Source organism: Schistocerca piceifrons, chromosome 3, assembly GCF_021461385.2.
Source record: "Schistocerca piceifrons isolate TAMUIC-IGC-003096 chromosome 3, iqSchPice1.1, whole genome shotgun sequence".
In the NCBI taxonomy this organism is placed as follows: domain Eukaryota; kingdom Metazoa; phylum Arthropoda; class Insecta; order Orthoptera; family Acrididae; genus Schistocerca; species Schistocerca piceifrons.
In genome coordinates, this window is record NC_060140.1 from 878,874,686 (window position 1) to 878,899,203 (window position 24,518).

The 24,518-nt window shown below is 41.2% G+C and overlaps 1 protein-coding gene across 2 annotated transcripts in view; it reads right to left on the reverse strand.

The window, feature by feature from the left end:
- Window positions 1-24,518, reverse strand: part of LOC124789640 (WD repeat-containing protein 19) — a 316,330-nt gene that overhangs the window by 209,055 nt on the left and 82,757 nt on the right. For both annotated transcript variants that reach the window (XM_047257070.1, XM_047257071.1), the window contains exon 5: window positions 14,128-14,240. In XM_047257070.1, the coding sequence (XP_047113026.1) occupies window positions 14,128-14,240 (113 nt within the window). The remainder of the gene's footprint in view (window positions 1-14,127; window positions 14,241-24,518) is intronic.

The following is a 24,518-nucleotide window of genomic DNA, read 5'->3' on the forward strand; positions in this document are numbered from 1 at the left end:
CCTCGAACATTACCTCTCCATCATTCCCCAAATCCCTCAACATGGAAATCAACCTCACATCCATAGAAAACAAAAAAAAAACACAATCCACCACCTAAAAACTGACGGCAACCTTATAATCCTATCTGCCGAGAGAGGCTCCACCACTGTGGTTACGAGTCATAAATATTAACCTGTCAGAACGATTCTGCCAGCTGTCAGATATATCCAATACAAGTCCTGCCTCAGGAACTCCACTCCAGAAATCCAGCACAATCTACAGCCTCTCCTCAAAATCTTGGGTCCAACCCCGAACTTCTCTCTCTCTCTCTCTCTCTCTCTCTCTCTCTCTCTCTCTCGCTCTCCCTCCCCCTCCCCCCCCCCCCTCCACCCCCACAACTCTCAAAACTCCTACCTTCTACATGGTTCCTTAACTGCATAACACAACCCAGGGCACTCAACTGTGGCCAGTTACTGTGCCATCACAGAGACAATCTTTGCTCTCGTGGATCAACACCTTCAGCCTATACCCATAGCCTCCCCTTCTACGTAAAAAACATCAACCACTTTCTCCACAGACTCCTCATGGTTCCTATTCCTTTACCACATGCTCATCACTGTCAATGTCACCTAATTCTATACTAATATCCTCAATGCCCAAATTTTGTCACGACAGAGCACTACCTTTCCGAATTCCCGACTGATGCCAAATCTACAACCTCCTTCCTGGTCACAATGACCAACTATTTCTTCACCCATAATTACACCTCCTTTGAAGGCATCACCTAAAAACAAATCTGTGGCACAGCAATGAGAACCCACATGGCACCATCTTACACTAATCTATTCATGAGTCATCTACAGGAATTCTTCCTAACCATTCAGAATCCCAAACCCATTACCAGGTTCCGATTCACTGATGTCACCTGCATGATCTGGACAGAGGGTGTCCTCATCTTCATGATCTGGACTGAGAGTGAGGATGCTCTATTCATATTCCACCAGAACCTCAATATCTTCACCACATTAGTTTCACCTGGTGCTCCTCAGGCCAACAAGCTACATTCCTTGATGTCAACCTCCACCTCAAGGATGGCTACATGAGTACCTTTGGCAATGACAAAACTAGGAACCACCAACAATACTTCCACTTTGACAGCTGCCACCCATACTGCACCAAGAAGTTCCTTTCATACACCCTAGCCACCTGAAGTCAACCTATCTGGAGCGATGAGCGGTCCATCTCCAAAAATACCATGGATCTCAGTGATGCCTACACAGACTGAAATTACGCCGACAACCTTCTCTGGAAACAGATTATGCATGCTTTGTCTCACCAGTCACCCACTATCCTCCACACACCCACAGTCCAACTACAAAGGAGAGTCCCTCTTGTGTGTCAGTACCACCCACAACTGAAGAAATTAAATCACATTCTCCACCTCGGTTTCAATTATCTGTCATCCTGCCCTAAAATGAGAAACATCCTGCCCACTGTCCTTCCCACACCTTCCACAGTGGCATTCCATCAACCACCCAACCTAGGCAATATCCTCGGCTGCAATGATTACTAACAAGCTGCCTGTCCACATGAATGGCCATTGTTAAACTGTGGCCAAAGACAGATCACCCAGTTGCTGAACAAACTGCCAAACATGAAATTCTTCTCTTTAACAACTGCTTCACCGCCTGTGCCATCTACATCCTTTACATTAACACCAGCTTTTCTGAATTGCGCACGTACAAACTCTCACTACAACATATCCTTTGTTCCTGTAAGACCACTGGCCTTAACCTTCACTAGACCCTGCACTCCACCTGCATATCCTCTTCCCTGCTACCACTACAGTACACACACAACTTTGTCATAAACCTTAAATATTTCTGGTATTACTACGGTATGTTGATGATTTTCACTTATGGACCGTCTGACAGCAACTGAATAAAACACAATTTTAGTGCCATACGCGTTTCGCCTTTATTTTCTGCAAGGCATCATCAGTGGCAGGTTGCGTAGACAGTTTCTTACATATTACGCTCCTGTTGCATTTTTGGTCTTGTTCTTTATTTTTGTATATGTCCTGTGTATGTGTGTGTCCATTTTCTTTTTTAATTGTAATGTCAAGAAAATTTATTTGATTTTCTTTTTCTTTTTCAAGTGTGAATTTTATGTTCTTATGAGCTTTGTTTATTTCTGAATGGAGTTCATCTATTTTTTCACTTGGCTCGTCTACCAAACGAATAATGTCATCCATGTATCTGTACCAATATATGATTTTGAAACTTTCATTTGTGGTTATCTTATCAAATATCTGATTTTCAAGGTGACTGATGAAAATGTTTGCTAGTGTTCCTGATATTGGGGATCCCATTGGCAGTCCATCAGTTTGTAGATAATATTCTTCCTCAAACTGAAAGTAGTTTTGTTCAGTTGTCAGTCTGAGCATATCTGTTATTTCTTTTATTGCGTCTGTGGTGAGGTTGCTGTGGGATGAGAGATTTTGTTCTATGATTTCTATTGTTTCTGTGATAGGGATGGAGGTATACATATTTTCTATATCGAATGAAATCAGTGATGCTGTGTGTGGTACCTGTATGTTCTGTATATTTTCTATTAGGTTTCCTGTGTTTATCACTGTTCTGTTGTTTTCTACTTTATAGTGTTTTGTAACTAACTTTTGGAGGTGTTTGGCTATGCGGTATGTTGGGGCTTTCTTGAAGTTGATAACAGGTCTCATTGGCATTCCGTCTTTATGTACTTTCGGTTGACTGCGGAGTGTTGGTGCTTGTGGGTTTTTCTGTGTTAAGTAGTATTTCTGTGTGAGTGTGTGTTCAATGTTTTTCAGTGTTCGTTTCACATTTGCCTGGAATCGTGTAGTTGGATCTGACTTCAGTTTTTGTATTGCATTGGTGTTTATGTATTCCTTGGTTTTTGTGATGTATTGCTCTTTATCCATGAGTACTGTTACATTTCCCTTGTCTGCTCTTGTTATTAATACGTTGTTGTTTGTTAACTTTTGTTTTAACCTTTTCATAGTAGCTGCTTCTGTTTGGTTGTTCTTATTATGAGTCTACTGTGTTTGTTTTATTATGCCTTTTATTTCTTCTTTTACTAGTTCTCTTGTCAGTCCTATGTTTATTTCACAATTATTTTGTTGTTCTTCACGTGTAAGGATGTGTTCGGTTTCTACTATGAGATTTTCTATGTATTGATTGTTCACCTTGCTATTGGTGCAGTGTTTCAAACCTTTTTCCAAGAGCATTTTTTCGTTTTCGTGTAGTTCTGTCTCTGTTAGGTTAACTAAGTGTGGATGGAATGAGTGTTGGTGTTCATGTGGTTTCACATTTAAAATGTAAATGTATTTTTGCGTCTTTTTTACTGTTAGTTTCATTATCTTGTGTTTATGTTTGTTTTGTAAATGTTTCATTGCTATGTATGTGTTGTGCTCAGTTTTTTCTACTAGTGCCATGAAAACTGTGGCGTTTCCTACGTTTTTTGCTAATTCTAGATGAGTCTCGTAGAGCATCATGTTTAGGTGTTGTTTTTTCGAATAGAGCATCTTAATTTCATGTAGTGTTGTTGTGAAATAAACATAGGACTGACAAGAGAACTAGTAAAAGAAGAAATAAAAGGCATAATAAAACAAACACAGCAGACACATAATAAGAACAACCAAACAGAAGCAGCTACTATGAAAAGGTTAAAACCAAAGTTAACAAACAACAACGTATTAATAACAAGAGCAGACAAGGGAAATGTAACAGTACTCATGGATAAAGAGCAATACATCACAAAAACCAAGGAATACATAAACACCAACGCAATACAAAAACTGAAGTCAGATCCAACTACACGATTCCAGGCAAATGTGAAACGAACACTGAAAAACATTGAACACACACTCACAGACAAACAGAAATACTACTTAACACAGAAAAACCCACAAGCACCAACACTCCGCAGTCAACCGAAAGTACATAAAGACGGAATGCCAATGAGACCTGTTATCAACTTCAAGAAAGCCCCAACATACCGCATAGCCAAACACCTCCAAAAGTTAGTTACAAAACACTATAAAGTAGAAAACAACAGAACAGTGATAAACACAGGAAACCTAATAGAAAATATACAGAACATACAGGTACCACACACAGCATCACTGATTTCATTCGATATAGAAAATATGTATACCTCCATCCCTATCACAGAAACAATAGAAATCATAGAACAAAATCTCTCATCCCACAGCAACCTCACCACAGACGCAATAAAAGAAATAACAGATATGCTCAGACTGACAACTGAACAAAACTACTTTCAGTTTGAGGAAGAATATTATCTACAAACTGATGGACTGCCCATGGAATCCCCAATATCAGGAACACTAGCAAACATTTTCATCAGTCACCTTGAAAATCAGATATTTGATAAGATAACCACAAATGAAAGTTTCAAAATCATATATTGGTACAGATACGTGGATGACATTATTTGTTTGGTAGACGAGCCAAGTGAAAAAATAGATGAACTCCATTCAGAAATAAACAAAGCTCATAAGAACATAAAATTCACACTTGAAAAAGAAAAAGAAAATCAAATAAATTTTCTTGACATTACAATTAAAAAAGAAAATGGACACACACATACACAGGACATATACAAAAATAAAGAACAAGACCAAAAATGCAACAGGAGCGTAATATGTAAGAAACTGTCTACGCAACCTGCCACTGATGATGCCTTGCAGAAAATAAAGGCGAAACGCGTATGGCACTAAAATTGTGTTTTATTCAGTTGCTGTCAGACGGTCCATAAGTGAAAATCATCAACATACCGTAGTATTACGCGCAACTGAGGAGGACAGGACCAAAAAATTGAAGATTTCTGGTATTCTTTTTCAATGTGCCTGTCTACGACTTGGTGGCACATATATCACATTTTTGTGTGATGAAATCCTCTTGAGTTTCCGTTGGGGTATCTGCTTTGACAACTGTGTCTTGCAATATGGTGATGAGACTGACACTTAATGAAACACCACAGAATTTCAGTACCACCATGCAGATGAAAGCTCAAGAATATTTCAACAGTATTCGCCAGAAAGTCAACATTCACTTATACATTTTTAAGTGTTTCTCTGTCTGGTCTTTGATTACATGTTTCGATGTTGCCCAACTTAAATTATGGAAAATATTTTCACAGTAAGCAGTTTACCTTTTTCCATAAGCATCATGTCTGGGCTTCTATTGTACTACAATACTTGAGTTATTTTACATTGTGATTTTAAAACGATAGCCAGCATTTTAGACGGAGAACAAGAGAGAGAGTTTACAATGTTTGCTCTAGATGTCCTTAATTTTTCTTGAAGTTTGTGTTCTGCACTTACAAGGAAAGGCCCTCGGGGGAGGGATTGACTTTTTGAAACGGTCTATATGGAGTTGTAGGTTACAGTGCCAACTATTTCATTCTGGAGCCATTCATGCTCAATTGACAAAAAATTTGTAATTTTTCTTGATGTTTTACAGCTTAAAATTGATAATCACTCATATATTGATAATGTAGTGTAGTGGTTAACATACGTGCCTGACATGCAGATGGTGAGTTCAGATTTCACGTGCTTTGAAACTTTTAATTTTTAAAACTTCATTGAAATTATTTTGATCATTATTTATATTCAATTAATTGGATTAAAGGTAATTCTTTTTAATTTCTAATCCCTTCACTTCTCTGATTTTTTCTTCCTGTCACACCTTTTTCTTCTGGAAACTTTGTGCGTATGATTTTAATTATCTTTACTTATCTATTGTAACATCTAAATATTTGAACATGTTGATCTATTGGTTAAAAAAAATCTATTTATATTGGTTGTGCAATGGTGTCACAAATGTGTGTTTTGTTTACAAGATGTACACTTTTTGGATGGTAATCCTCAAACAAACACTTAAAACATAAATTCCTGTTGCACTATGGACAAAATAACACAAATGAAAATTTAAGTGGAAGGAGGGATTACAAATAAAGTGACATTCAAGCAAAACGAGGGAGAGAAATAATCAGTGCAATAACATGGACAAAAATATAAGAGGACCAACCGAAATAAACTAAATCAAAGTTAATATATAAAAGTAATTTATCACATGCATAAAGATTCAAAATGAAAAAAGACTGATAGGAAAAAAATAAAAGCAAATGAAAAAATTAATATGATGACTTGACAAATGATTAGAAATTTTTAAAAAAATTACATTTAAAGCAGTTAATTGAATAAAAATAATGATGCAAGTCATTGCAGTAAAGATTTAAAAATATAGAATTCCAAAGCAGCATATAGGATTCGAGCATACAACCTTCTGCACATAAGCACATTTGTTAGCCGCTGCACCATGATGTCAATATATGACCTATTACCAATTTTAAATCTCTAAAAAATCACAGAAAATTATGAAACTTTTTTTGTTAATTACTTGCTAATAAAGGCTGGCCAGGATGAATGGCTTGAAGTTGAGATACCTGGGATTCAATCCTACATCACTGTATGCATGGTTTCAGAAAGTCAATCTCACCACTGCGGAACCCTCCTTGCCAGGTAAAACTGACAGCTAATTGAAAACAGAAATAAGTATCAGTCGCAACTTCAATCATGTGATAAGCTTTAAGCAACACAAGAATTATTTCAAACAATCTTGATGGCATCTCCAATAGTCTGAATATTGCCAATGCAAAGAAACAACAACTCAAACAATGAGCAAATAGTGAAGTAGAAAAAAATTGGCTTTGCAAACATTGAAACAACTATAAAAAATTGAACAAAAGACACTAAGAAATTTTTGGCAGTCTCTGCACTTGTTTCCTGAATCCTGTTCGGCAAACTTTCTACACTTCCTCATCACTTGCTTTTTCCCTTCAATTGGTTTCTGCTTTTGTACAGTGTGTGTTTTATTAAGACGTCTCTTTTGCTTCTCCCTTGGAGCTTCCATTGGAAGATGTAGTCCCGTTATTATTTTTAATCTATTTTCATACAGGGTGATTTCACTCCCTGCGTATTTGTTCTACAAGAATGCACATTGAAAATTAGCTTGACAATTATAATTAAAAGAATAGTTTTTAGGCCAGTGGACAGTCTTTTGTTTACATAAATAATACAACAGAATTTGGTCCTTCCTGTCGGTCCCAGACACATTTGCACTGTATTTGGCACTTGACGGTGGCTTTGAGACTATTTGTTGGCATATATCCATCGCATGTTCCACTTTACTATGACAGTCTTCCATTTTCTGATCATCACGCTTTGCCAATAGCGAGCAACTGTATTTCCTTCACCCAGTTCTGCAGAAATAACTTTTTCAGTCCTCTTCCTGCTGTTTAACATTAGTGTGCCATGCAATACATATTCAGATTCAATAAGGTGTCACCCAATGAAAAACTACTGTAATAGTTGTCTATTTAAGATGACAGCCAACTCGCAGCTTCTCCTTTTCAGCATAAGAAGTTCCACCCATATTGTGAAGCATCCCCTTGCACATGGTGCATTTATTTCTAAAAGCCATCTGGATTGTTCAGTGTGTATATTTTAATGCCATATTTATGCCTTTTGTTTCATACACTTTGTCTAAACTTTAAACGCTAATGGACACTCTTCCCCTGGATGGAATGATTGATTCATCCAAAGGCAGGCCTTTTCCAGGGTAATACACAGGAGACATTCTATGTTAAACATGGAAAATCCAGGGAGGAATAATGACAGTATTATGAAAATGTTAGATTGCTACTCAGCATATAGCGGAGATCCTGAGTTGCAGATAGACACAACAATAGACTGTCAAACAACTGAGCTTTCGGCCAAAAAGACCTTTCGGAATTAGGTAACATACAAACACATGCAGTTGTGCGAATGTGTGTATGGTGTCTAATTTCAATGAAGGTCATTTTGGCAGAAAGCTAACATGTTTAACAGACTTTTGTTTTGTCTATTTGCGATGCACCATCTCCGCTACATGGGGAGTAGCAGTCTATTTTCATGACATTCTATTGTTAAAATTGTTTAGTTTAACTCATATAACTGATCATTTCATTTGCATGTCCTAACCGTGGATTTTTAACAAAATATGATCAATGCAAGATTATTATATACTGGTATCTACTCATATTCTGCGCAATTATTCTATTTTGAAAGAGCTGACCTTCGTTCTAGTAGTGTTGGGATTGGACAGATTTCACATTACCTGTGTGTAAATAAAACAGCCGAAAAGATACGTTTCTGTGTATACAAACATGTTTCAAACAACAAATTTTAGGCTCATTCAAAGCATTATCGCTCAGAAATATGATCACAGCATTATATATACTAAGATGGTATCTGTTCTTTCAGACATGTCCGAAAGAACAGATACCATCAGTGACCATACAGCTCGTTAGAATGAAATTACAATGAAATGAATGCCCATAGCTGCTTACAGGCGTTGACATACGTCAACGGGGACAGATGAAAATGTGTCCCCCGACCGGGACTCGAACCCAGGATCTCCTGCTTACATGGCAGACGCTCTATCCATCTGAGCCACTGAGGACACAGAGGATAGCACAACTGCAGGGATTTATCTCTGGCACGCCTCCCGCGAAACCCACATTCTCAACGTATTGTCCCACACTACGTCCATAGTGCCCCCGCCCATTATACTCATTACTCGCGGCGCGTTGCCGATTCCCGTAAGAGTTTGGGCACTGTTCGTGCATTCGCACAGCAGAAGAAGATGGTCGAATGGCCGGTGAGCCTTAACTATATATATACTAAGATGGTATCTGTTCTTTCGGACATGTCCGAACGCTTAGCGGCCACTCAACCATCTTCTTCTTCTTCTGTGCGAATGCACAAACAGTGCCCGAACTCTTACGGGAATCGGACAGGGGCACTACGGACGTAGTGCGGGACAATACGTTGAGAATTTGAGAATGTGGGATTTGCGGGAGGTGTGCCAGAGATAAATCCCTGCAGTCGCGCTATCCTCTGTGTCCTCGATGGCTCAGATGGATAGAGCATCTGGCATGTAAGCAGGAGATAATGGGTTCAAGTCCCAGCTGGGGCACACATTTTCATCTGTCCCCGTTGACGTATGTCAACGCCTGTAAGCAGCTAAGGGTGTTCATTTCATTGTAATTTCATTCTAATGAGCTGCATGGTCACCGATGGTATCTGTTCCTTCGGACATGTCCGAAAGAACAGATACCATCTTAGTATATATATATAGTTAAGGCTCACTGGCCACTCAACCATCTTCTTCTTCTGTACGAATGCACAAACAGTGCACGAACTCTTACGGGAATCGGCAACACGCCAGAAGTAATGAGTATAATGGGCGGGGGCACTACGAATGTAGTGCGGGACAATACGTTGAGAATGTGGGTTTTGCGGGAGGCATGCCAGAGATAAATCCCTGCAATCGCGCTATCCTCTGTGTCCTCGGTGGGTCAGATGGATAGAGCATCTGCCATGTAAGCAGGAGATCCCGGGTTCGAGTCCTGGTCGGGGCAAACATTTTCATCTGTCCCCGTTGACGCATGTCAACGCCTGTAAGCAGCTAAGGGTGTTCATTTCATTGTGATCACAGCATTGTCGTTCATTTAATCAACTGCACACTGGAGCATCCAGGATGGAATAATGGCAGTATTATGAACAGGAAAAATTGCTATTCACCATAGAGAGTAAATGTTGAGTCACAGCAGGGATAACAAAAAGACTGCTAAACACACCTTAAGTATGTTCACAGCATTGTCATTCATTTCATCAACTATACATTGGAGTATGCAGGACGGGGGGAGGGGGGGAACAGTATTACGATAAGGAAAAATCGCTACTCATTATGGAGAGGAGATGTTGAGTCACAGACAGGCATAACAAAAAGATTGCTAAAGTGTGAGCTTTCTGCCAAAAGGCCTTATTCTAACACAGAAAAAATATACACATTCATGCAAGTGCAACTCTCAAACACGACCACTGTGTCCGGCCACTGAGGCTGTACTATTAGCAACTGTGCCTCATGGAGGTGCAATCTTGGTGGGGGAAGTAAGGAGAAGGCTGGGACAGGGAGGGGAAAAGATAGCAGAGCTGGGGTGGGGGAGAGTGTTGTACTGCTTCTTGCATGCAGGAATGTGGTGTGGACACGGTAGGGCTGGCTAGGTGCAGCTGGGAAGTTTGGGGGTGTGGCTGAAGGATGGGTGAAAGACAGGGACCAGCGAAGGTTGAGGCCAGTGGGGTTATGGGAATATTGGATGTATTGCAGGGCAAGTTCCCACCTGCACAATTCAGAAAAGCTGGTGTTGGTACAAAGGATCCAGATTTCGCAAGGTGTGAAGCAGTCGCTGAAGTGAAAAATGTTGTGTTGGGCAGAATGTTCAGCAACTGGGCAGTCCAGCTGTCTCTTGGCCATAGTTTTTCAGTGACCATTCATGCAGACAGATAGTTTGTTGGTTGTGATGCCCACACAGAATGCAGCACAGTGGTTGCAGCTTAGTTTGAATATAACATTATTTATTTCATGTGCTTCCTTGCCTTTGATGATGGTTGTGACCGGATTGTGTAGGTGGTGATGGGAGGATGTACAGAACAGGTCTTGCATCCACGTCTATTACAATGATGTAAGTCATTAGGCAAGGTGTTGGTAGCACGGATGGCATACGGAAGGACAAAGATATTGCGCAGGTTTGGTCGGCACCAGAATACCAATATGGGAGGGGTTGGAAGGAGAGAAGGTAAGATATTTCTTATTTCGAGGTACAAGAAGAGCTAGTTGAAACTCTGGTGTAGAATGTGATTCAGTCGTTCCAGTCCTGGGTGGTATTGAGTCACAAGGTCAGATGGTGGCAATGTGGGAGGTGGAAGGTAATTGGAGAGACGAGGCAGGGAGGTTTGTTTCTGTACATGGTTGGGAGTGTAGTTTTAGTCTGTGAAGCCCTCAGTGAGCCCTTGATCTTTGAAGAAAGACTACTAGTCACTACAGATTGTGAAGGACATGGTTGGCTAGGCTGTATGGAAGGGATCTCTTGGAAGAGAATTGGCAGTAGCTGTTGAAGTGGAGGTATTGCTGGTAGTTGGCAGGTTTGACATGGAGAAAGGTCCTAATGTAGCGATCATTGAGGTGGAAGTCAGCATTGACAAATATGATTTGCTTGGTTGAGAAGGACCAGTTGAAGTGAACAGAAGATAAGGTATTGAGACCTCCTGGAGGAGTGTGGATAGTGTGTCCTCACCCTCGGTCTACATCACAAAGATATCATCAATGAATCTGAACCACGTGAGGTCTTTGGGATTATGGGTGGTTAGGAAGGATTCCACTAAATGGCCTATGAATAGGTTGGTATATGATGGTGCCACGTGAGTGCCCATTACTGTACTACAAATTTGTTTGTAGGGAATGTCTGCAAATATGAAGTAATTGCGGGTGATGATATAGTTGATCTTGGTGACCAGGAAGGAGGTTGTAAGTTCGGTATTAGTCAGGCATTGGGAAAGGCGTATTCAATAGGGCCAAGGCCATGGGCATTAGATATGATAGTGTAGAGAGAAGTGGCATCAACAGCGACAAGCAGTGCATTTTGTAGTAAAGTAACAGGAACTGTGGAGAGTTAGTGGAGGAAATGGCCAATGTTGAACCCTGCCTGACTCAGTTCACTCCTCCACCCAGCTGTGATACACCCCCACTGCTCCCCCCTCCCCTCCCCCCTCCCCAATTCATCATCTATTAACCATTCTTGAATTTCTTAACCTGAAACCCTGCCTCACCATCATTCCCCAAATCCCTCAACATGAAAGCTAACCTTCTATCTGCCGAAAGAACTGCAATCCACCACCTAAGAACTACTCCTGACCTTACAAGTCTACATGCCAATAAAGGCTCCATTACTCCAGTTTTGAACTGAAAGGATTAGCTGGTAAAAGGACTCGGCCAGCTGCAGGTTCATCCACCTACAAACCCTGCCACAATGACTCTATTATAGAAATACATCAGAACCTTCAGTCTCTCCTCCGTCCTTAGACCTCTCTGAGAACCTCTCCACTGAGTCTCTCTCTCTCTCTCTCTCTCTCTCTCTCTCTCTCTCTCTCTCTCTCTCTCGATGCTCCAGTACTCAACACGCACACGTAAACCCACACAAACCATACACCACTGACACCAAATACAATTCAAACTCGTGCGCCTCACCCAGCCAAACACGCTACAAAACAAATGAACAGCACACAGCCACAACAACACATAATGGCAGCAAAAACTCTGCCTATGTTTTGAGAAATCGTAAAAGTACAGTGCCAAGTGACCATGTACATACCTTAAGGTACGTTAACTAATGCATACATCCACTTTTCGCCAATTAAGCTATCAATGGAACTTTGACATAATGTTATAAACAACACAAATGTTAATATGTAATGACAATTTGACAGTTAAAAATAAAAATTAAACCCACTGATGATAGCACAAAAGTGCGGAAACATGTATGGGTGAAATAAAACAGAAAAAAGGTGTCCTGCATAAGACAGAACTTCTCATCCCACTCAAAGACAAGTTTTCTGTAAAAATGAATGTATCTTTTGATTTGACAAAATACAATCCCTATGCGCTTATACTAAATTTTAGACACTCTCAACAATCCAGCACTTCCGCTAATCCGGCGTGGGAGGAATGGCCAGTTTAGCAAGATTCTAGTGTACTAGTAAAGGGCATAAACACATCCACACCAGGCATAGGCTGGATGATTTTGCAATAAAACTACAACTCATTCGTTGGAAACTGCTTCCATCTTAACCTTGCTGTATTTTATAATGTAAAAATCCAGACAAATAAATTTGACTTATAGGCACCAGGAGTAAAGACCAGCAGGCACACAATAAATGGTACTTCTTGCATGAATTTAGCAGGCATTCAAATGGATAACAAACTGAGGTGGCACCGGTATACCCCCTTCTCCAGCATTAAACATATGAATCAACTTTCATTGTTAAGAGAACTACTTTCACATCTTCATTTGTTGAACCAACAAAGACTGTGGCTATGGAAGAAAAACAACACACAAATTACAAAATGAAATTGCTCAAGGCACTTAATTTGTATGCAAACATACTTCAACGTTAGAGATTTAGTGGCCGCAGTGATTTAGACACTGGATTCATATTTAGATTTGCATTCAGCCATTCAGTTCTCCACAAATCACATCAGGTGAATCTCACGATGGTTCTCTGAATAGGGTATGTCTGCCTTTTTTCCCTCTATCAAACTGAGCAAGTGCTTCATATAAAATGACAACACTACTGGCCAGGTTTGGAAACTATAATCTCTCATGTCTCTCATGCAGACAGCATGCCAAAGAACAATGGGGCTCCTATAAAAACTTCTAATAGCTACATGCTGTTCACAATTGCAATAACAGATTAGACTGAAAGGTCCTATGAAATGTCTTCCTTGTGACTGTGATAAAAGACCAGGATCATCATTTTAAAAACTTTTCCCAGAGCAGGCCCCACCACACACACACACACACACACACACACACCAATAAGTGAATATCAAACTACATACAGACAACACAACACAAACAAAAGATGAATAAAAACCCTGAGGACAGTTGGCAAAACTATACACTGTAAACACAAGCCACCAACAAACAGTAAAAGAACGAACGTGAGATAGTCACACGAAAAGCGTTTGAAAATATAAAAAAATTGCTCATTCTGGTGTACACAGGACAACTGAGTACAATTTCAGAATGATACATACAGAACAGTAAGACCACAAATGTAAGTAGAACCAAATAATAATTCAACCTTATGAATGATGCCCTTCAAATTGCTGTTTCTCACTCAACAATAAAAGAATAACTATAATACATATCACATCTGTAATCATTATATCACACAACTACTATATATATAAAACAAACATCTGTGACAAGTTACTGAACATGCTTCATAAATAAAAAGAACCAAAAGGCAGAAGCCACAGATTAAACAGCCTTTCATTTATTTGCATAGACGGATCACATACCCAAAAACATTTATGTGATCTTTGCACCTACAAATTACGACTATTTCTTACCATCACTTCTCGTACCATCAACATACAGATATGAAAAATATTTATTTTTAAAATTCAAGGTACACAAACCATTTGTATGTGACAACATGGCCATATCGTTGTTGGAATGCTAACTCCACAGGATTGTCAGGGTCATGAAGATTGTAAAGGAAAAGTGTTCGCTTTCCCACCAGAAGACTGACCTACAATCAGAGGAAAGAGGTTTTATTACTTTCGAATTACGAATAATATTACGAATTTAAAATACAAGATCAATATCAATATTCAATAACAAGTAAGTCAAATATTGAGTTCCAAAATTAAATATAAAAATTTATCTTCAAACAACAGGATTTCCACATTAAATATATATGCATGCAAATGGTTGTGTTGCCATTAAGGACAATGTGTAAGTAAAAATAACAAGGAAGACAATAGTTTTGATTGCCCACGGGACAGGTATTGGCCCATTGGTACAAGATACACCATGCATAAGATAACATTTCACAAATACTGTGCAGACCTTCACCAGATGACCGAGAACTTCACACTCTCTGTGTAACGATTTTCCCAAAGAAGACAGGAATTGTGCTGAGTGAAGAAATGTTTTTAAAAAAATTGGCTAAGTACTGTTATTACAGTCTTAGGAATGATATGGCTAAAAGGAGAAACTGCACACACCAGTGGGAATACAGGGCAAGTTTTGCAGCACCATGATCAGTCCTGGGTTAACATGCCTGTATGGAATGGAGATCAACAGGCTGTTGCTGATTGCAGACATATCTCATTCTGATGCTGTATTTCTTGTCACTGCTGGGAAATTGGACGACATTACTCACAGCTTACAGCTGAATAAAAAAGGGTAACCATCCTGGTGTTGAACACTATGCAACACAGGATTCCTGTAATTACTTTTTAGACTACGTGTAAGAATACTAGAGTGACTGACCTTGTCCATTTGATGTTTTTCATTTGGATTGCTCCCTGGACTGCGCATTCACAATGATTTTGCTATGTCCGCCCCTCGTGGTCTCGCGGTAGCGTTCTCGCTTCCCGAGCGCGGGGTCCCGGGTTCGATTCCCGGCGGGGTCAGGAATTTTTCCTGTCTCGAGATGACTGGGTGTTGTTGTGTCGTCTTCATCATCATCATTCATTCCCATTACGGTCGGAGGAAGGCAACGGCAAACCACCTCCATTAGGACCTTGCCTAGTAAGGCGGTGCGGGTCTCCCGCATCGTTCCCCTACGCTCTGTAAAGAAGCATGGGACTTCATTTCCATTTTTCATTTCCATGCTCTGGACTTTGGGTTTGGCCAGTCGTTCACTTCACAAACTCCACTCATACAATGGTTTCTCCCTATAATTGCCACAAGGCTCAAAAAAAGTTGGTGTCATCAAATTGTGCCCAGATCGTGGGCCATGGCATCAACAGTGTCAGTGCCCTTTTGTGACACCACTTGTTTAGCATGCTGCAAATCAGAGCATCTAACAACAGTTTGCTTTGGCTGGCATGTAACAACAACAATAACCATCAGTATGATGCATGCTATCTTGCCAGGGTCCACAGTAGCAGCAGAAGGGATGCAGAAGCTCATGCTGCAGGTGGAAATTAATGGAGCAACTACAGATTTCTAGCTGGGCGCAGGCACAGCCATGTGTTTGATTAATGTGGACAAGTACCAATACATCAGTTCTCCACACCTATGATATCCTCAGCACATGTCCTTAACATCAGTATGCTGCAAAATTCTTGAACATATAGTAAGTTTGAATATAATAAATTTCCTTGCGACAAGAAAGTTTTTGTCCATAAGTCAACATGGATTTAGAAAGTACAACTTTGACCTTTTCTGACATGATATCCTATGAACCATGGACAAAGGGCGACAGGCAGATTTCATATTCCTAGATTTCCCAAAAGCATCTGACACCGTGCCCAACTGAGACTGTTAACAAAGGTCCAAGCACACAGAATAGGTTTCCAGATATGTGAGTGATTCAGAGACGTCTTTTTATTGCCCTTGGCAGCAAGTGTTCGTCACAGACAAGGGTATTGTCAGGAGTGTCCGAGAGAATTGTTATAGGACTGCTCTTGTGCTCTACACACATAAATCATCTGACCAATATGGTGAGCAGCAACCTGCAACTGTTTGCTGATGACACAGCAGTATATAAGAAAATATCATTGTTGAGTGGCGGCAGAAGCTTAAAGGATGATTTACGCAGAATTTCTATTTGGTGTGAAGAATGGCAACTTGTTCTAAATGTGGAAAAATGTAAGTTAATGTAGATGACTTGGAAAAATATTCCTGTAACGTTCAAATACAGCATTAGTGGTTTGCTGTTTGGCGAAGTCCCGATGATCAAATATCGAAGTGTACTATTGCAAAATGATACGAAATTAAATAGGCACGTAAAGACAGTTGTAGGGAAGGCAAATGGTTGACTTTGGTTTATTGTGAGAGTTTTAAGAAAGTGTAGCTCATCTATAAAGGAGACTGTGTATAGAACACTTGTGCAAGCCATTCTTGAGAACTGCTGAAATGTCTGGGATGCCCACCAGGTTGGATTAAAGGAAGACATCAAAGCAATTAAGAAGAGTACAGATAGATTTGTTAACAGTAGATTTTATCAACATGTGAGTTTTACAGAGATGCTGCTTGAACTCAAACAGGAATCCCTGGAGGTAAGATGATGTTCTTTTCACAAAATGCTATTTATAAAATTTGGAGAACTGGCATTTGCAGCTGATATCAGCACTACTCTACTGCTGCCAACGTATGTTTCGTGTAAGGACAGTGAGGCAAAAAGGTCTTGAATGGAGGTATACAGACAGTTATATTTCCCTTGCTCCAACTGCGAGTGAAATAGGAAAGGAAATTACTACTACTACTACTACTACTAGGTATGTAGATGGAGATACAGATTAAGACATACAATGGCCAGTCAATCCCATTGAGGGGTCAAATCATAGTCCAAGTATAAAATTGAAGTTCGGTAACTAACCCTGCTATAGTCAACTACTGGATGACAACTAACATTTTTGAGTTAGACAGTTTTGTGCTTTTTGATTTCCAAATTTAAGACCAAGAGAATCTAGTTTCAACTGTGATATAATTCCCACAACTTGATACATAATTTGTGCGTATAAGCAATTGCTTGAACCTACATTAAGTAGTGCAACAAGTTTCCAAGACCACATATTCTTAAGGCTTTCAGAGTTCTAAGTTTTGTAGAGCATATCCAGTGCCTTTCACCCTGTGCAATCAAGCTAGAGTGCAGCAAGATAGTTTACAAAGTATGGGAGTAATGTTTCCAGCATCATCTATCCAAAGGGCAATGACCATGGGTGCAGTTAAGAATCTAAATGGATCACTTAAGAGTTTGTGGTGATTTTAGGTCTACCTTTAATGCTCAATCACATGTCGATCTGTATCCAACTCGTAGGCCAGAGGAACTTGTGAAACTGGTGGGGGCTGTTATTTTTTAAAGATAGATCTCACTGACATCTACTTCTTATTGCCACCAGGTGACCAGACAAAACAGTTCTTAGCGATAAATACACCATTCAGCATGTATCATTATAACAGGCTGCCTTTTGCGTTGCAAGTTCTCCCATAATATTTCAGAGATACCTTGAGCAACTCATTCAAAATATCCCCAACTGCATTCATTACTTAGATGACTTCCTAATTATCAGGGCCATGTGCGAGCAGCATCCGTGCGATCTACAGATGTTGCTTGCATGGCTCCGAGTCCATGCTCTGTGTAGTCGCCTCAGCAAGCATAGTTCATTTGAACCAAGGACATATATTAAGTAAAGTAGGGCTCACACCTACACAGGATCATATGGATGCAATAACTAACATACAAGCTCCAAAGAATCTCAGAGGACTATAGTCATTCCTTGGCAAAATAAATTATTACACGAAATTTATTCCCAAGATAGCCCCGATTTTCCATCCTCTTAACCATTGTGCAAAAAAGTTTTTAAATTTGCATGATCAGAGCCATAGTTTTTTCTCAATTTAGAAAATACCTTAGAGGCAATGGCTATAATATAAAATGGCAAGATGTTTCACAAACATTTATGTATGGTACTGTCACTTGATAATCAATCACAACTACTCATTATGCCATTCTCTCCTCATTCAAAATACCCCTTTAAAATGGCACAGTGACTGCAACAGTTGGCATTATTCCTTAGTAACTATACCTATAAGATCCATTATCAACTCATCATACACCACTAAAATGTAAACACCTTTTCCCACTTGCTGTACAGCCCAGATAAAGAGATTGAGAGGCATAAAGTGCAGTGTTTTGCTTTAGATGCAATTCAATGACACACTCTTGATAAATTCCCAGTTACTGGGTGAAGAAGCAAGAGAAACAGGTCATGATACACAACTCTGAAGGGTATTGTCTGCTGTATGGCAGGGATGGCCAGAGAACCTGCCTAAGGGCACCAACCTGGCATAGTGGACCTATTTTTCATTATGGCACCAGCTTAATGTCAATGATGGTACCATACTGTTAGCCAAGGACGATTCTGAATGCCAGGTGGTAGTTCCCTCATGCTCTGCCCCCACATACTGAAGCTCCTCCACACTGCACATTTGGAAATGTGCACACTGGAGGAAAAAGCGTGGCATCATGTGTACTGGCCTGGTGTTGGTGCCTCCACGGAACACACTGTATGGAACTACCAGGCCTGCACCCACAATCAATCAGTCCTAGCACAGCATTTCAAACCATTGCCACACACTGGCTACCCCTAGAAAAGAGTACACATTCATATAGCTGAACCATTCTGGGTAGTTATGTGATTGCTAGTTGTCAACATTCTCTCTAACTTTTCATATCTGGCATGGATGGCTACCACCACTGCAGATGCTCTCATCCAAATCACAATCATATTTGCAATAGATGTGGCATCTTATAAACTGGTTTCCAACAGTGGCCATCATTTCATGACATTTGCGTTTCAGGATTTTTGTAAACACAGCAGCAATGAGCACCTGACCACCACCCCCCTTGCACTCCACCTCCAATTGGAAAGCCAAGCAGATGATCAGGACCTTCAAAACATAGATGTGCCAGATAATGAAGACAGCTGACTCCAGAGAAGCACTCACCAGCCTACCGGTCCAGTCCCATAAATGGATGTAGCCCAGCTGAAATTTTACATGGACCATATCCTGCACCCTCTTCGGCCTGCTGTGCCCAACTAAAGGAGGCCACCACCCAGACCCCCTCCCCTTTCACCCATGGCCATTGACTGGGTATGACCTATGCAACCATGCCAGGGACAAGCCTGCCCGCTACTGCTACAACCTCTGCACTTGTGTTAGGTGTTGACTTGGGGGTCAACAGTAACCAGCAAAGGGAGCCGATGGAGGTGAAACCACTTCCACTCCTTAAGCCACTTCTGGCTCCCTCCAAAATCAGCAAGTTCCTCCAAGACAGTCGATGGGGAAATTAATCTTTTCAGACTGAGATCATTTGGAGGCCAAACTATTGTCTCCATCTCCACCATGGCCAGCACCCACTCCCCTGTTGACAGGACCAAGCTGAACCCCACAACCCATCGATCAGCTGAGACTCCCACAGACAGCACCAACATCCAGCTCTGTCGATCACGCTGAGAAACTACCCTGGAAGCCTTTTGTGGGGCTTCTGGCACCTCTCTCCCCCCTTCCTCAATGAATCTGGCACAGGCTCAGCCATTTGTGGCCCTAAGTACTGATTAAGGGTCGAGAGGGGTGCAGTGTTTGACAGTCATTCGGATTCCCTGACCAGCTCGAGTGCTACTAGGGAGGACAGAACACACATACTTAGGCTTCATACTCCAGCCACAGTTTACTGCCACAGGGCAGCACCAACACATCTACAGGCGTGTCCTGTAGGGACTTCTACTGATGTGAGAGAGCATGGCCTCACACCTGTCGGTTTTCTCGCTATTCTACAAATCTTTCAATATGCGCTATTTATAATAGAGTAATTGGCATTGCCTTTTTGATGTTTTCAATTCAAATTGTTATTTGGACACACCTTAAATGTTCAAGACTATTTTGCTACACTCTGAATTGCTCCACTGGTCTCCGTGTTACTGTCAGTACAAGTGATCATAAACTGTGTCTTACCAACACAGAGTAGGACAAAAAAATGGTAGCACCCTGAAGCTTCTGATGAACTGCGAGGAACAGATGATGAAAGAGATCATGGGGTGACTGAAACTTTAAATTCTTCAAGCAGGTTGGTCCTAATTTGTGGCCTGGGTACAACCAAAAAGGGCAAGGGGGGTGTCAGGAAACGTGGGTAGCACATTCTATGGATGTTAGGCAGAGGTCCTACCTGAGGGCCTTAAGTCACATTCCAAATGGTAACACTGCCCAAGGGCAGGTGTGGTGGGGCTGTGCCCCTTGCGTGCAAAAGGAATTTCATACATTGCGTGATTAGGAAATTGTCGGAAGGTGAATGGATTTCATAAGTGAGGAATAGTTGGGACATTTGGAAGCAAAAAGTAGTGATCCATACCCCAAGAGGTGTGGACAAGTTAGCAGGGAGAGTCAAGCTTTCACATGAAGCTAGTTCTTAGTTGACAAATGTGGGGTAGCTATGTCAGCTTTTATTCAAAGAGGAGTCCCAAAAATTAGGACAGTGTCACTGCGTACTCACATAAAATTCTATGTCAGAATTGACATTTCACATGGGAGAAAACTGGAAGTAATGGGGAAGAGTCAAAGTGGATGGTGCCTCGGAACTAGTGTTTTGCCAAGACTACAGATTGGCTGATGGACCAAATGCAGAAGTCATCAAGGTAGAGTTCAAGGATGACCATTGGTCCAATAGAGGTCACTTGCACATTGATGGTGGTAAGATAGCAAGTAATTGTAACATTCAGCACAGAGCCCTATGGGACACCATTCTCTTGGCTCCACGGGGAGCTGAGTGAAGTACCAACTCTAGTCTGTAACAATAACATAAACGCTGATCAATAAAAATTGGTGGGGATCCTCATTGGCCCCAGTCATGGAGAATAAGTAAAATAGGATAGTGGAGCAGTGTTGTATGCCTTGTTGTTGTTGTTATCTTCAGTCTGAAGACTGGATTGAAGCAGCTCTCCATGTTACTCTATGCCGTGCAAGCCTCTTCATCTCTGCGTAACTACTGCAACCTACATCCTTCTGAATCTCCTGACTGTATTCATCTCTTGGTCTCCCTCTATGATTTTCATCCTCCATGCTTCCCTTCAGTGCTGAATTGGTGACCCCTTGATGTCTCAGATACTGTCCATTCCATTCAACTGTTCTTCCAAATTCGTTGCTGTCTCTGGCAGAATTACAATATGTCATCGGCAAACCTCAAAGTTTTATTTCTTCTCCCTGGACTTTAATTCCTACTTTAAAGTTTTCTTTTGTTTTCTTTACTGCTTGTTCAATATACAGATTGAATAACAATGGGAGTAGGCTACAATCCTGTCTCTCCCCCTTCTCAACCACCACTACCCTCTCATGCCACTCGACTCTTATAAGTGCCATTTGGTTTCTGTACAAACTGTAAATATCCTTTCACTCCCTGTCTTTTACCCCTGTCACCTTTACAATTCAAAAGAGTGTATTCCCCGAGGTCAAATTCTACCAGTTTTTCCAATCTTCTGAAAAGAATTTTTGTCAGTATTTAGCAACCGTGACTTATTAAACTGATAGCAGGTCAAAGGAGACTGTAATAAAAGTATTGGCATTTAGAAAAAGGCTTTCAGATTGCTGTTTTGAACCTAACCAGATGGTCAGTAATGGACCACCTCTTCCGGAAACCACACTAATATGGGTAAAAGACACTGTGATTCAAGAACCCAGCAAAATTGTTGGGCTACCATCCTTTCAAACAGTCTTCAGAGCACATTAGTGAGGCTAAGCAGTCAGTAGCTGTCAATGGACATCTGATTTTTTGCCTAGTTTAAGGACTGGGACAATGATACTATCTTGCCTTTGTGGAGGGAAAACACCTTCTCACTACGCATGGTTGAAGAGACAGAAGCAACAGAAGTCTCTGAATAATATTCAGATGTTGACTCATCTAATGATGAATCAGATCATGGCCTGGGTCTGTATTACATGACGAATCAAGAGCATGAAGCAGTTCCCAATCAGTGAAAAGGCAGGTAAGAGGGAATGCTGATTTAGTCACAAAGAGGGTTGCAAAGTGTTTGGCAAGAACCAATGCATCGGTAGGTATGCCACCATAAGGATGAAACCCAATCTTTTTGCAGCCCAGTAGACTAAGGGCTTGGCCCGCACCTAGTATAAAGAGGCATAAGTTCCCAATGAGGAGATGTAATGCTCCCAATATTCCTTTTTACTGCATTTAATCAGATACTGAGTCTTAGCAGAGACACTTAAGAATGATGAAGGGCCCTTTGATGATCCTGATCAGCTGTTGTAATGCCTTTGGCCCCCCATTGCACTAGATGAAGGCAGAATGGGCCTCTCCAGGGGATGGGAGGGAGGGGGGGGGGGGGGGGGCTAGAAGTTCCAATGGGTGTTTACATCAGAGAAGTTTCCCATAACCTCACTGGTGCAGTGTGGCAGAGAGGGGATGAAGTCAACAGCAGAGACATACAACTGCCAGTTGACTCTTTGAACAGCTCAACGGCCAGTCACCCTTTGGAGAGCCCAGCACGAAGTTGGGTGATGACAAGGAAGTGACAGGACCACCAGAAAGTGGTCACTGTCACAAAGAGTGTCACACAGTGACCACTGTAGCAACTCAATGAGACTGAAAGAAAAGATGCTAAGGTCAATGATTGAAAAGGCAACAGGAAGCACTGAAGTTGGTAGAAGAAGCAAATCAAAATCAGAAAGAAGCTGGGATATCAGAAGGCCCCTGCCACAGATGAAATGGCATTTCCTCACAGGGGAAAAGAGGAGGGCGAGGTGTTGGATTAAAGTGGTCAGCTCTAGGTAAGTAACTGACCTACCTGGTGGTAAACAACCATTATAAATAGTGATCGCCATGGTTGTTTGCACTCGCCTTGCTACTGCTTTGAATTTGGTATGGACGGGACTCCACTCACCAGTGACATCTGTGCAAATCAATACACAAATCCCTCCTGACACTCACTCGGGACAGGTATGGTTCTGACAGAACGTACGGTAATGTCAAAAAGTTGGAGAATGGTTATTAGCAAAGTGTGTTTCTTGGAGAGCAACATAGATAACAGAACAATAAGAAAGTAGCTGTTGTAGCTCTGACAGGTGACAATAATATCAATTCCAGTTCCACTGGATCACCACACTGATGCTGTCCTGATTAGATGTGAAGAGGCCAGCAGGACAGGTCATGGCACGGATCACTGTCTGTCACCAGTGAAAGCGAAGCAACATCAAAGAACATTTTGAAGCCCAATGGTGTGGGAGGATCTGTCACCTCCATATTCAGTGGAATAGCCTTCTCTTGAGATTTTTTCTTTTTCTCTTTCACAACTTTTGGCGGACAAGAATCTTGTGAGGGCTTATCTGCTGTTAGTGTGCAAATGGATGAAGAGTGGGCAGCCCTTGGATCCACAGTCCATGGCTACTTCAGCCACTGGCTTGTGTCAGGTTGTTGACTGTGGACTTCTGAGGAGAGGCTTGCCAAAAGGGAGCCCTACCACCTGTAAAAGCCAGTGGTGGATGGAGCTTCCCAGGCTGGGTGCAGAGTGTGATTCTCAAAGGTGGTGCCAGGATCCACATAGAGGGGAGGGGCCATAGCACTCATGGTTAATTTTATTTGCACAGCTATCAGAGGCTGACTTCGAAGGAGTAAATAAGTCAGGTGCCGCTGACAACCTGGCCACACTACTAACAAAAAGTCAATATTATTGAGACTAGATAAAAATGGTCATATTTTTCCCTAGCTTCAAAATATGAGAGGCAATCTGTGTCCACCAATTCCTGAACTTTGCGCTTCTTGATTAGGATAGCACACTTCAGGGACTGGGGAGGATGGTCACTCCCACAACTGACACAGACATTTGGCAGCATAAAAGACTAGCCAGTCTCTACAAATCGGGTCATTTGGACAATGGGGAGACATATGCCCTAAGTGCTGACATTTAAAGCACCACATAGGGGTTGAGATAGATGGGTTCACAGTGCAGCGGTGCAGCATAATTTTGACTTTCTTTGGAAGTGAACCCCCCTCAAATTCAAGGATCAGTGTCAATCTTGTTATCTAGCAGGCCACAATGTACATGAAATACAAAGAGAATCCCACACCTTTCCATCTGTTGGCATGGTTCTCCATCTATCTTCAGCATTACATTCCAGTGAAAAATCAATTCCTGCACCATGTTTAGGTTCTTGTGTGGCGTTATGGTAACATCACCATGTTGTTCACAAGAGAATAATACCTGGGACTGGGTACACTTTGTGTTCTTCATGAAGATAGTACTAATTCAAAATTTACTAAGGGAAGAGAGTATGCCAAATATATTTT